The sequence below is a fragment of the Pteronotus mesoamericanus genome, unplaced genomic scaffold (genome assembly GCF_021234165.1).
Source record: "Pteronotus mesoamericanus isolate MK-2021 breed Mesoamerican mustached bat unplaced genomic scaffold, CSHL_Meso_final scaffold_21, whole genome shotgun sequence".
Lineage (NCBI taxonomy): Eukaryota > Metazoa > Chordata > Mammalia > Chiroptera > Mormoopidae > Pteronotus > Pteronotus mesoamericanus.
The window spans coordinates 4,168,332-4,181,295 of NW_026555310.1; the positions used below are offsets into that span (position 1 = coordinate 4,168,332).

The 12,964-nt window shown below is 42.7% G+C and overlaps 1 protein-coding gene across 3 annotated transcripts in view; it reads right to left on the reverse strand.

Annotated features, from left to right (window-relative positions):
- Positions 1–528: 528 nt before the first annotated feature.
- Positions 529–12,964, reverse strand: part of DIP2B (disco interacting protein 2 homolog B) — a 215,057-nt gene continuing 202,621 nt past the window's right edge. For all 3 annotated transcript variants that reach the window (XM_054591118.1, XM_054591119.1, XM_054591117.1), the window contains exons 34-38: positions 12,136–12,193; positions 10,209–10,283; positions 8,243–8,420; positions 6,130–6,253; positions 529–4,512 (exon numbers count right to left, since the gene is read on the reverse strand). In XM_054591118.1, coding sequence (XP_054447093.1) covers positions 4,260–4,512; positions 6,130–6,253; positions 8,243–8,420; positions 10,209–10,283; positions 12,136–12,193 — 688 coding nt within the window. In that variant the 3' untranslated portion in view covers positions 529–4,259. The remainder of the gene's footprint in view (positions 4,513–6,129; positions 6,254–8,242; positions 8,421–10,208; positions 10,284–12,135; positions 12,194–12,964) is intronic.

Consider the following 12,964-nt stretch of genomic DNA (forward strand, 5'->3'; position numbering starts at 1 on the left):
AAGGACAAGTTTTAGTGTCTGAGAACACACACAATCTGATGGGCTCCCATCAAGTTTCTTGAAACCAGGAAATGGAAGAGCAAATTAAGTATTACTTTAGGGAAGGCTGAAATCCAGCTCAATTACACATTAGAAAAAAATTAAAATTCACACAAAGTAGTAAGTTTAAAACTCACAAATGCCACACAAGTGGGAGGAAAACTAAGCTATAATTAATTGTTCCTGACAAAAGGCTTCTTAGTTTTCAAAACGGCTCTAATGTTTCTCGATGTGGCCTCCTTTTATAGCACTTATTTACTATGATCTCTGTGTTCATTTTCTTAGACCACTCTAGCAATCTTCGGGTATCACCACCTGAAGTTAGATTTAACATTTATAAATTACAATTTATCATTCTCCCAATGTGTGAAGCATGAAACACAACCAGGCATCAATATTTATTAACACAAGACAAAGGAAACACATTCAATGAGTTAATAGAACACTGTCCAGCCAGATGTTAAATTTAAAAATGTATATCTAGTCTAATTTCAAATAAATAAAAAACTTTATACATAATTACACAGTACTATAGTTTGAATTTGACACTGGCAAATATCTTGACAGAAAGTAAACAAAATGGCATTTAGGACTAAAAAATTATTCTTATATCTTTACACTCTCTTTTTCTGGACAAACAGCATGGTCCATCTACATATACCTAAACCAGACATGTATGAATGATAAAGAAAAGGTCTATTGTATATTTGGAGTACTGCAGCTTCTTGCTCCAAATACTCTTGCTTTTACATCAAAGCAGACAATAACAACAACACTAAGGCATAGATCATGTTGGAGTTTGAGGGTGAGGTGGTAACTCCTCATTGCTTTAGTCTGAAAGATTCCTGGATATTCAAGGAAAGTAATTTATTTGGCCAAGATATTGAGCACCATGCCAGGAGCAGAGACCTTAATAAAAACAGAAAGAAAGAAAACCCTAAGGCCTCAGGCCCTTTGCTGATTCAACAAAAGCATTAATTAAGCAAGCATTGCCCAGAGACTAAAGTTAAGGAGACACCCCCACATGATCTATAGATAGGTAATGGTCCCTAAACAGCCCGAGGCAGCACAGCTTCAGAAGGAAAGGACTTACTTGATAACTGGGGTAACTGGGGCCCTTTGTGAGGCAGGGAGTAAAGACTGTGGATTCACTGATGCCCATTAGCCTGCTGGTCTTTCCCAGGGTCTTACTGCCGGAGGAGAGGACCTTTGCACAGCTCTGAGACTCCCTAGAGCCTAGGGGTGTTCCTGAGACGGCCCCTTTCTCAGTTACTTCTGCCGAGTGATGGAATGGGGGGTCAAAAACTTTCAGATGAATGGAATTCTCTTAACTGAAATGGGGAAGGGGGTTTGCTATTAATTTAGTTTTCTTTTTCATAGTCATAAAAACCCAGACAGAATGTGTTCCAGAGTTTTAGCAAGGCTCTATCAATAATGGCCTTTTGGGCTTGCCTTACAAGTCAGTTTTACCACAAAATTTCTAATTAATGTGGAAAAAGCAAGAGCATTTTGTCATCAAGGGAAAGTTTTGCTGTATGAGTTTGCGACAGACCAGGCACAAACACCTCTATGCTCCTGGCTGCACTCTCTTCCCCTTACAGACGTGCTTTACCAGAGCTAATGAAGCTCCCAGAGACACTTCTCAGCTTTCTTTTCTCCACAAGCATATTTTGGCTTTGGGGGATTTGCAAAAGATCAATAAAGCAGCCACAAGGCAGAAAGGAGAAAATGAAGAGGAATCAGAAGCCTTAGGACCTATATAACTAGATAATCAGCCCCTAAGTATCTGGAAATTGGCCACACTTTGAGATTAATGGATTACCTTACTGAAGGTCTGTACTGTCCAATATCATAGCGATTAGCCATCCACATGTGGCTACTGAAAACTTGAAACACGGTTAGTCTGAAAAGGGATGTGCTTAACACATATTAGATTCCAAAGACTTAACAGGAAGAAAAAAGTAAAACATTAATTTTTTATATTGATTCCACATCGAAATGGCAGTATTTTTGATATTTTGGGCTAAATAAAATATCTTCAGACAATTTCACCTGTTTCTTTTGTATTTTTAAAAATGTGGTTACTAGAAAATTTAAAATGACAGATGTGGCTCACATGATACTCCTAGCAGACACCCTAACTTGTGTAGTAAAGAATGATCAAAGGAACCTATGGAACAGACCCTGCCTGTATTTTTTTCTGAGAACTTATGGATTATGGAGATAGAACTATTTACTCCTCAGGGTCCCTCGTTTTGTTTATTGAATCAGTAAGAACTGTTTTAAGAAAATCACTTTCCAAATAAGCAGGCTGTTTTCTTTGCAAAGCAAACCACTGCTACTCGCTGGGATTGTTTGCCCCAATGTGAGTGCTTTTTTCCTGTACATCCTAGAACCTCTCCTATCATGTGTAAATTAACTTCATCCAAAATGCTGAAAAAGAGATCTGGAACTGGAAAATGTCTTGAGGTCTGCCTGCGGCGGAGAGTGAATTGGGAGGAAGGGGGGGCGGTTATGTGGAAGGGGGTCATAAAGTGACTTTGAGTCACAGGCTGTAAGGGCAGCCCCCAAGAATGCTGCCACGGCGAAGGGTCTGGTCTTTGCATTATAAACCTTATTTTCAGGGTAATTACAAGTCTTAAAAATTGTTTAAAAACATATTTAGTTTACATGATGTTACAGTGGGGTAAATAATATGTATTATTAAAATAGTCTAAATAAATATTTACACAATAGACCAGAGTGGGTCAAAGAGAACCATTCTGATTTAACATGTTAACTCTGTTTGCTTTGATTTTTTTTAATTTTTAAAAATATTTCTGTAAGAAAAAAATAAAGAAATTCAACTATATTCAAATGCATGAAGTATCAGACCAAAGAAAGGAAACCGAGTCAGAGGCCAGACCCAGTCCCAAGCTTGGTCTGCTTGGCCTGGCCACTTAGTTATTTCAAGAGTTTCTTGCAACCAGCACGCTTCCCCTATTTCGGCATAAGCCTGACTATTTTGGCAACTCAAATTGGTCAATTTTGAGATGTACGGTTATGTGGCCTGACAGTTTCATGTGATGTTGATCTCACTGCCTTCCCAACCTATCACTCCTGTCCTTAAAATCCCGGCCTGTGTGACCTGGAAGAACAGAGGACACTCCTTGGTTTTCACAAAAAGAGAAGCTACATGTATAAACAGCAGACACAGTTTATACTGGGCCTGGAAAAAGAGGAAATTCTGAGTCCTTACGTAGTCACTCTTCATTTGAAAGCCAGTTTCAACACGGGGGCCAGAGTGTGTTATTGTGGTTCCTTAGAATAGGGTGGGATCTACTAAATCTGAGCTTCTTCATAACATTTTGATTTTTAAACTGAGATTTTTCAGCTTGTAGAAACAGGCTGAATTCTTAAGAGCTTAAGCTGATTCTGGGAATGCAAGCTTTTAAAACAATCATAGGCAGCTTTAGTTTATAAAATACACCAGCCAATATAGACACAGTACAATGTGCAGCAAAACCTGCAAACAATTTGCATTTTTTAGTTACCTATTCAATTACACTGCATTAAGAGAATATATGAAATTCTCTCAAAGTAGAAATGTCTCTACTTTGATTGTTACAACTATACAAGCCAATTCTTCATTTTTTTAAGCTAAATTGTATGTATTCTTATTTACATGTTTAAAACACTGGTCAAAATGTTTTACAGTCGAGAATTATACATATAAAGTAATTTTCATATTCAGTGGGTTATCTGATTTGCTTAAGAGTTGACTGAAAGTAAGATGAGTAGTTCCATGTTAACAAAATCTGCAGAATGTCTAGCTATGGTAAAAGGCAAAATACAGTACGGAGCGGGGAACTGTGTTACTCAGACTACCCCTTTATGAGAATTCATTAAACTCCCTTACAAAATTCTAAAATGGCATTAGATAAAAATACAAGTATATACAACAGATGAAAAATATGCAACATGCATGTAATTGCTTTAGTAACGTGCTGCTCACGCTATGTCAAAGCTCGTAACTGTTAACATTTTTTTCATTTGCCACCGTAGAATTAATTTCCCTTTTCTGTGTATCATGTGATTGCAGAATCCCACAGGATGAGATGAAGGATATAACAGAGCCATCTCAGCTTATCTCACATCATTTGAAAGCTTGCTCCTAAGCCACTGGTCTTTGGTCCTTGTGGTTTTCCGGGATGGCCCCCCTGTAACCTCCACAAGGCTGGTTACATGTTATAAGCCACATAGATGGGGTCTAACTGGTCAGCTAGGAAACTGTCACGGAGGTGCATCCTTTGCTTCTCTCCTCTGGAGTTGATGGGGATAACACCTGGGTCCACCACAACCACGACGCCAACGATGAGGTAATGCTCTTCCAGGACCACATTTGTCACTAAAGGAACCAGATCTAGGGCTTCCTGTTCAGAGCCACACAGTTCCACAACCACCACAAGCAAGTTGGTCCACGTGAACACTGCACTGAAATTTCAATGACATCCAGTTAATATCATTACATTTATCAATCATCTATTACAGTATCTACCCAAGACTTATCCCCATTTCAGAGAACTGTCTTCTCTCTTAGCAGACACGTTCTGTAATATATAACCTTGTCCCTGCGATTACAGATGATTAGCTGAGCCACCCAAAATCTCTTGGGAGTTTGGAAGTGGAACTGAAAGTTGTTAGCCTATCAGCTGAACTGAGGACATGTGGACTTGAGAGTCCCGGGGTAGCCAGGTGTGCAGAGAATCACAGAGAACGGCTCTTCAGCGAGAGGAGGAAGAATGGCGTGCATGCCCATAGGGCTCTAGCAAGGAGGAGGAGAGAGGCTCCTGATGGCCTTCTTTCTACCTTTCTTGAGAACCAGAGTTAGAGACTTTTAAGAACCTCTGGGATAGCCAGGTATTCTTTCCATTAACTCTCTGTTTTGCTTAAGTTTTTCTGAAAAGAGTTTCTGTTACTTGCAACATAAGAACTTTGGCTAATATTCTTATACCCAGCAGGAAGGGAGTTGGCCTGGGCTCGTCTGAGCTTAGTGTCCCACACAAATGTCTCTCCTATTATGCCATAAAAGTGCCATACGGGAGTAAGTCATCTTACACTGAGTGGGACTACTGAGAAGGTATGACCTGACCATTGGTATGCTTTAGGAAGCAAAGCACCATATGAAAGGAAAATGTACACAATATTTGGTTGCATTAAAAGCGGGATGTCTAAAATTAGAGGGTAACCTTGGCACATAGCTTCTCTGCATTGTTCTTATGCTGTGGGGGCATTTTTCAGGTCTGGGGAAGAGACTCCAACCAACAGGAGAACATTTTTATGCAAAGAAGCATCTGGAAAGCACGAGCAACCATGAAAAGAACTGTGGCTTTTTAGCAAGGGGAAAAACAAAAAACGAGTAAGGACACATTGACAAATATGTAGAAAATAAATTGGACAGACTCGGTATCGTCAAGGACCCAGAATAAAAACCAATATGAAAAACTACACTGTTTTAATTTTAAGGAGTTTTAAGTCAATGTGAGGTTGGATGATCTTTTTTCAGGGATAATGAGGGGGAAATTTCCTGCACTGAGAGGGAAATTAGACCAGATAAAAGTAATGATCCTTTTCATCTGTTTGCCATTTAACAATTTATAAGCATATTTTCACTGGATCCTCCCAATAACCAGGAAGTCTCAGAGAAAGCATTTTTACAGAGGAGGGAAGCAGCACAAGTGGGAGACCTAGGCCCTTAGGCTGGGTCTTTTGACCTTAAAGTCATGGTTCTTCCCGCCATTCTACACCGACTTTCTAGAGGCAGGTATCAGTCAGATCCCTTCCAATGGGAAGAATCTGTCACTGAAAAGGACTCAGCTCTGCTCCGCCATGGTTTCTCAGAGCCTGTCTCAGGGTCTCCATGGCCTCCCCTGCCACAGCAGATGGCACACGGAGACAAGAATCAGTCCGTTTATTCTCTTAGCCTTCCCGCCCCTGCACCCCAAGTTCCATGCCTGTAGGTGGTACTTGGTGTAGACAGCTGACTACTTAGATCAGTTTTACTTGACACTGCAGCTGAGGCGGGAAGCCTGTGCTGGAGGGGGAAGTTACCATTCGGCAATGCTCCTGTGGATCCGAGACACTGAGGTCTCAATGTCAATGGGGTGGTATCGTAGTCCTCTCAGCTCCAGTGTTTCGTCCAGAGCTCCCACCACATACAACGCATCATGACGCTCTGACATAAAGAAAGAGAGAAATTTGGTTCATCAGACATGTTTTGAATGCAATACAACATCGGAATCAAGAGCACAGGGCTCAGACCGCCTGCCCTGTCACCTGGCTCCATCACTCACTCACTAGCTGTGTAACTCTGGGCAAGTTACTCAAGCCTCTGAGTCCTGCTTTCCCTTCAGTGAGACAAGATAAAAACAGAAGGCTGCTGTAAGGACTAAATGAGATAATCTATGTAAGGTAGTTTGTATGATGCCTGGTACATTGTAAGTGCTAAAAAATTAGCTATTATTATTATTGTTATTGCTACTACATACCAGGAATTGTGCCAAGTGCTGGGGAGACAAAGATGCCAAAACACAATTCCTGCTCTTGACAGTTCCTGCTACGGGGGGGAAACAGACACACAAACAGGCGTCCCATTATGCAGTGAGCCCAGTGACAGGAGTGTGCACAAGGCATTAGGGGGCAGGGAATACACCCCAATTTCTGCTCAAAGGCTCAAGAGAGGCCTAGAAAAGCTGAAGCCAGGCTGGGCTGTTAAGAGTAAGCGGTAACTGGCCAAATGATGTTTGGAAGAAAGGAGAAGAGTGAGGATCTGAGATAAGAAAAAAAAGAACATGTGTCATTGTATCACTGTGTCTAGACAGCTTCAAGGGACCCAGATATAAGGAGGAGGGTTACAGAATGTAAAGAGACTAGTTCTGGTTATTAATGGGGTTGTGATCTGGCTAGGACATGGCAGAAATTTCATTCTTTTTAAGATTTTATGCACACTGTATATACAAGGCTACACTGTTTGTGCCTATGTAGATGTTGCATTTTTAACAAGATTATTTCGCTAGATTCTGAAAGCAATATTCTCAGGAAAAGGTAGATTTCTGGAAAATTCAGCAAAACAAATACTAGGAGCTGTTGGACAGAGAAGGATGAGGGAGTCCAGCAGAGTTCCCATCAACAAGAAAAGCTAGTTCATGAAGATTGTAATAACAAAACAAAACAGAAACACAGTAGTTAATGACTAGCAAGTGCTTTCTGTTTGTTAGGCACTGTTCTAGGCACCTAAATGCATCATGTAATTTAATCCCACACCATTTCCACAAGGCAGGAAACATTATAACTCCCATTTTCCAGGAAGGAAACCAAGGGGTTCAGTGATGGCTCAAGTTCACATAGCAAATGGCAGAGGTGAGGTCTCGCCTCTCTCTTCTCCAGTATGTTCCTGGCTCCCCACGAAATGAGGAGAAACTATGGATGCTGGTTGGCATGAAACAGATGCAAGACACTAAGGAGAAATGGCATGGCTCAATTCAGGCCTCTATAGTCCAGTGCAGTGTCTGTGTTAGTTCTTGAAGTGCCTGGTACATTCAGGGTTGGATGTTTTAAAACTGCTCTCCATGCTACCAGGAGGACAGACTGAAGGCAGGCAGCACCGAAGCCATGACAATTAACTGGGCAGAGGAGGACTGGGGAGCCGCTTACACCAGGGGCTTGCTAAGCAGTCTTCAATCCAACACGAGACACTGCAGGGACAGAGGAGCACTTCAGCAAGGTGGCCCCTCTGCACGGACTGGACTCCCCATCAGGGATTAGGGCTGTTCCTCCTCCTCCCCAAATGGTGCAAGGGAGTAGCAAGAGCTAACAGATGCAGTATCTGTCCCAGGGGCCTGCTTGGGGTTCAGAGTCGCCCCCACAGGGCCAAGGGTCTGTGTCCTGCCAGAGGCACGTGCTCCTCCTCAGGCACACCTCTGTGACTGAGGCGACGTGGACCCAATGTGGTGCCCTGGGTGCTTGCTTATTACCTCCTAGGTGCTTTTTGGGGGGCAAAGTCTGTCTGCAAATAAACATGAATTCACATATGGGTTCAAGAGTCATAGGAGGGAATAATAAGGACACACACTCCACAATCCAAAGGCGGGCTAAGGAAGGCCAGCCAGCGCTGCTGGCTGAACCGCAGAGTGGCACGGAGAGGGACGGTTGCCGTGGGGCGTACCTCCAGTGGCCGCTGTGAGCTCGGTCCGGCGGACAAAACCAAGGTATCCTGTCCGCGCCCAGAGTGTCTGAGCAGCATCCCCAAAGCTGAGGCGCGTGTTGAAATGATCAGCTTGAAGAGTCTCACTATCGTAGATGGTGTAATAGCCACTTGCCGTATGGGGACTGTTTACCCAAATCTACAAGAAAAGGTCACATTTCACCAAGAGCACGTACTGTGTATCAGTTCAATTCTCTTGGGACACCTGGTTTTAGTTTTTTTAATATCATTTTTATATCAACTGCAACAACACAACTGCAACAATAAAGGCGGCCGACATTTCCAGTGTTTACCAGCTGCTGAACTGTGAGGTATTTTATTTATATGCTTTATCTCATGCACTCCTGACATACGTGACATGACAATATAGTTTGCGCTACCATTATTCTCATTTTACAAATGAAAGAACAAAGAGTGACTCGCCTGAAATGCGGAAACTTGGAGACTCACTCCCAAGCCCGTGGGGCAGAGGCCAGGGTCTTAACTGGCTGCCGCCCAGGCTCAGCCCTCAGGCTCTCCCAGAGTCCTGCAAATCTGTCAAGGGTCATTTCTGTGCTTCTGAAACTAAGGGAAAAGCCCTCAAGGAAACGCTACAGGGTATGTGAATTTACCAGGAGAACAGCACAACAGCTAACACTGGTTAATAACACTAGTATTTACTGAGATGTGTTAACGGGCAGCACTCTACAAGGGGGGGCCCAAAAAGACCCATGGAATTATCTTCTGGAGGGCAGGCCCCTTGTGGTACAGGCTTCCCCTGCTAGGTGAGTGTTCTAGAATCTCATCTGTATCAGGGTACCAGCAGGCATTGTTGTGAGAGGCTGCGTTCAGCTTTAGAGAAATATTTTTGGAAGACTCTTTCAGCGTGTTTGTCCATTTCCTGATGGGTTATTTATGATCACACCTGCCCCACACTGTGCTGAGTGTTCAGTAGTTTTTGACCAAAAACGGCATGACCCCCGTACCCTACCCTCCCTATTCATATGATCTTGCCCCAAGTCACATTTTTTTGTTTTCCCAGGTGAAGAAAGCCCTCAAAGGGAAACGTTTTGCCAACGTGGAAGAGGTGAAACAAGAAAACGGCAGAAGCACTAAAAGGCATCAAAATCGGTGAGTTCAAAAGCTGTTTTGAGCAGTGGAAAAAATGTCTTAATAGGTGTATTGCATCAAATGGAGAGTACTTTGAAGGAGACTGAAGTTTAGACATATAAGAACACACAACTTTTTTATAACTAAATTCCAGTTTTGCCCCCCCCCATATGTGCATTACAGATACAGGTATTAATGCATTTAATTGTCACACAATTCTACTAGATAGGCGCAATTACTATTTATGGATGAGGAAACTGAGGCCCAGAGATGGTAAGTAACTTGCCCAATACTGAGAAGCTGGTATGTGGCAGGGCCCAGGTCACCGGGCCCCTGTTCCCACAGTAACCCCCACCCCAGCCCCAGCGAGCTATGGGGCGGCACATCAGTGTCCCTCAAAGATTGTGGGGAAGAAAAGTTAAGACTTTAAGAACACTAATATAAATATTTATATTAATACAAAAATTAAACGCATTTTGGGATAGAATATAAAATTTGCATGAATTTTAGAACTTTAGTATTTATGGCTCCTTAAATAGGTGGGAAGAGGTAGGATTTGCCTATTTTCCTTTTCAGTTGAGGGAATGTCAGTGGACAAATCTGGGACTAGTTCTAGTTTGGTGCCTAAATCGCCTCTCTGTCCTGGTGTCAAATCTTCCCCTTCTGTCCACTTCAGTCTCGTGCCTCGTGCTTTACAAAGAAAGATTAAAAGTCTTTTAAAAGATGAAAATTCACAGTGGAGGGGGAAGCTAAATCTACATTTTCTCTTACTTCTCGACTATGACCCCTAAAACTTTTCTCTGATGACTTTTCAGAGTGAAGGTGTAATTATACATACCTCTCCGAGGTGAGAGTCTCCCACAGGCCCTTTGGTCTCGGGATTAACAATAACCACCTTTACTCCAGGTAAAATCTAAGAATCAAAGGGGTAAACACGAAGACTCAATTAAATCTGCTGATCCTCAGGAAACGAATGCAGCCCCCGGCCCGCCTTCCCTCTCGTGGGGCCTGGGAGAGCACGAGGGCAGGAGCCCCCCGAGGCGGCGCCCACAGGATCCTGCTCAGTGAAGATAGGGGGCGCAGTAAGATTCACCCTCAAAAATAAATCAGAGAACCAACCTCTCTGCCTTCCTTCAAGGGGATGAGAAACTGCACACCAGAATGGTAACAGCTAAGAATCTGTAGACTAATTTAACCATGTAACTGCCCCTTCTTGTTCACTGGAGTGATGGCACTGAAACCCCTTCAAGCAGAAGGGGAAGCAGGAAGGAGCTGCCTGAGAGTTTCCACTCCAGTCTACAGTGAGTGCTAGAGTCAGGGCAGCCTGAAGAGTAAGAGAGGGAGGCGGCAATTGTGCAGGAGAACAGAAAGGCACCCGAGGGCCCAGCATCTCTCTCAGGAGGGAAAAGGAAGAAACAGGTGCTGGCTGGGAATGGCTCCGGGCCTATCTGGTTACCTGTATTCTGTCTCTTAAACCTCCCCTTTGATCTTGTGTTTCTAGAGCGTCCAGCTCCTTGAGAAACCCTACAACGATTATTTTGACTCACACATCTGAAACCCCAAGGAAGGAAGAGGAAAGGACCACTCCCACTGGTTGGGCCAGGCGCTGTGGTACAGCTCCCGAGGTGCCCAACCACTTGTTGACGCACATGAAGATCTGACAAGATGATAAGATCAACCCAAGCCCCCTTGGAAGAGTTTTAACAGAAGAGTGAAATGGGAGTAAGTGCCCCATGGGGTTGTTCCACCACTGGATAAGTCAGCTCCCTTTTCTCTTCCCAATCTTCTCCTCTGCCTTTCAGAATCACTAGAGGATCACTGCAATCTCTTTAAAGGGATAAGGAATTTGAAAGCTTATGCTAATGTTCCATCATCCTCAATAAATTGTTCAAAACGCTATAGACTGAATGTTCCCAATTAGGATTGGGAAACCTAATCCCCAGTGTGATGGATGGTATGAGGAGGTGGGACTTTGAGAGATGACTAAATTAGGAGGGCAGAGCCTTAGTGAAGGGGATTAGTGCCCTTATAAAAGGGACCCAGGGACTTCCCTCACTTCTTCCGCCAGTGAGGACACAGCAACAAGATGGCCATCTACGAACCAGAAATCCCTCAGCAGAATCTAATCTGCTGCTGCCTTGCCCTTGGACTTTCCAGCCTCCACAACTGTGAGAAATAAGTTTCTGTTGTTAATAAGCCACCCAGTCTCTGGTATTCTGTTACAGCAGCCCACATAAACTAAGGCGGTAATTAAGTCTATCTTTGAAATCTCTCTCTTAAAGCCCCATACTAATCTAAGAAATCTTATCCCCAGACATCATCACTCTAAAGTATTTGTAATCTCTTCCCCACTTTGATTTTGAACTATAAACATATGTACATATTCCCTGATCTTAAATCACACTGCTCCCCTATCTGCCACCCTATTTTTCTCCTTGTAACATTTATAAAGATAGAATTGGCTCTTTTTAAGTGTTACTCATCTCTCCACCTTGAATATAATATTACATTTTGCTAGTTTGTCAAATAATGATAACATGTCAGATTTTTATAAAAATCTATGGATATTAAGAAAGTTCAAATTGAGAATTCTTATCTATGTACCCACATAAATTTGAAAGTATTGATTCAGTTGAAATGTTGAATTATCTCCAGATTTCAATTAAGTCTTGCCCTGGGTACTAATATATTATATAGCTTCAGGTTTCTTTAAAATGAACTACTTCTCTGCACAGTCCATCATCCCAACAGTCAAAATAAATTACCTTCCCAGATTCGGAGAGGAGCAAACTCTGGGGAGCACCCCGTTCCACAAGACGAACCCTGCAGAAGAACAATATTTACTACATATAAGCCTTTTAAAAAATGACTGTACCATGTTTACTACAGCTATACACTGCCTTCCCAAGACCTCTCATTTGTCTCTCCTTTTTATGTTAGAATAAGTTCCTCAAAGTCAGCGTTATCGACATTTTGGGTTAGATAATGTTTTGTTATAATTTCTTGTGAGGGGCTCGCTATCCTGTGCACTGTAGGATGTTTAGCAACATCCCAGGCCTTTGCCCACTAGATGTCAGTAGCAACCTGCTTGTTGGGACAGCCAAGGATGCCTCCAGACACTGTCAAATGCCCGGCGGAGAACCACTGATTCGGGAGACGCACTGCTTGTACAGGCTGGGCCAGTGCCTGGGGCACGCCAGCGTAAGTCAGCGGGACTTGGGAAAGGGTCACAGAGCCCTGGGGCCAGGTGCTCACCTTGGGACACTGCTCAAATTCCCTCGTAAGCCCATGAGGAAGGCGGCTTTTCCCTCTGGGGTTTAGATAAAGTGTTTCAAAAATCCTACTCTGCTTCACTTATTTTGTCTGTCCCATCATTTATTTTTAAACTTTTCAGAAGAAAGAGTCTATCCATTTTAGTTTAATTTATATCAACGATCACAAAATACTTTTACACAGACAGAGAGTATTACATCTTAATATTAAAGAATAGTGTAGCAACTATGAGACTTAAAGCTTTCTTCTTATAAATGTACATATTAGCTGGTATTAATAATGAGAACAAATTCTTTCCCCCTTTCCATCCCCCCTGGAAGA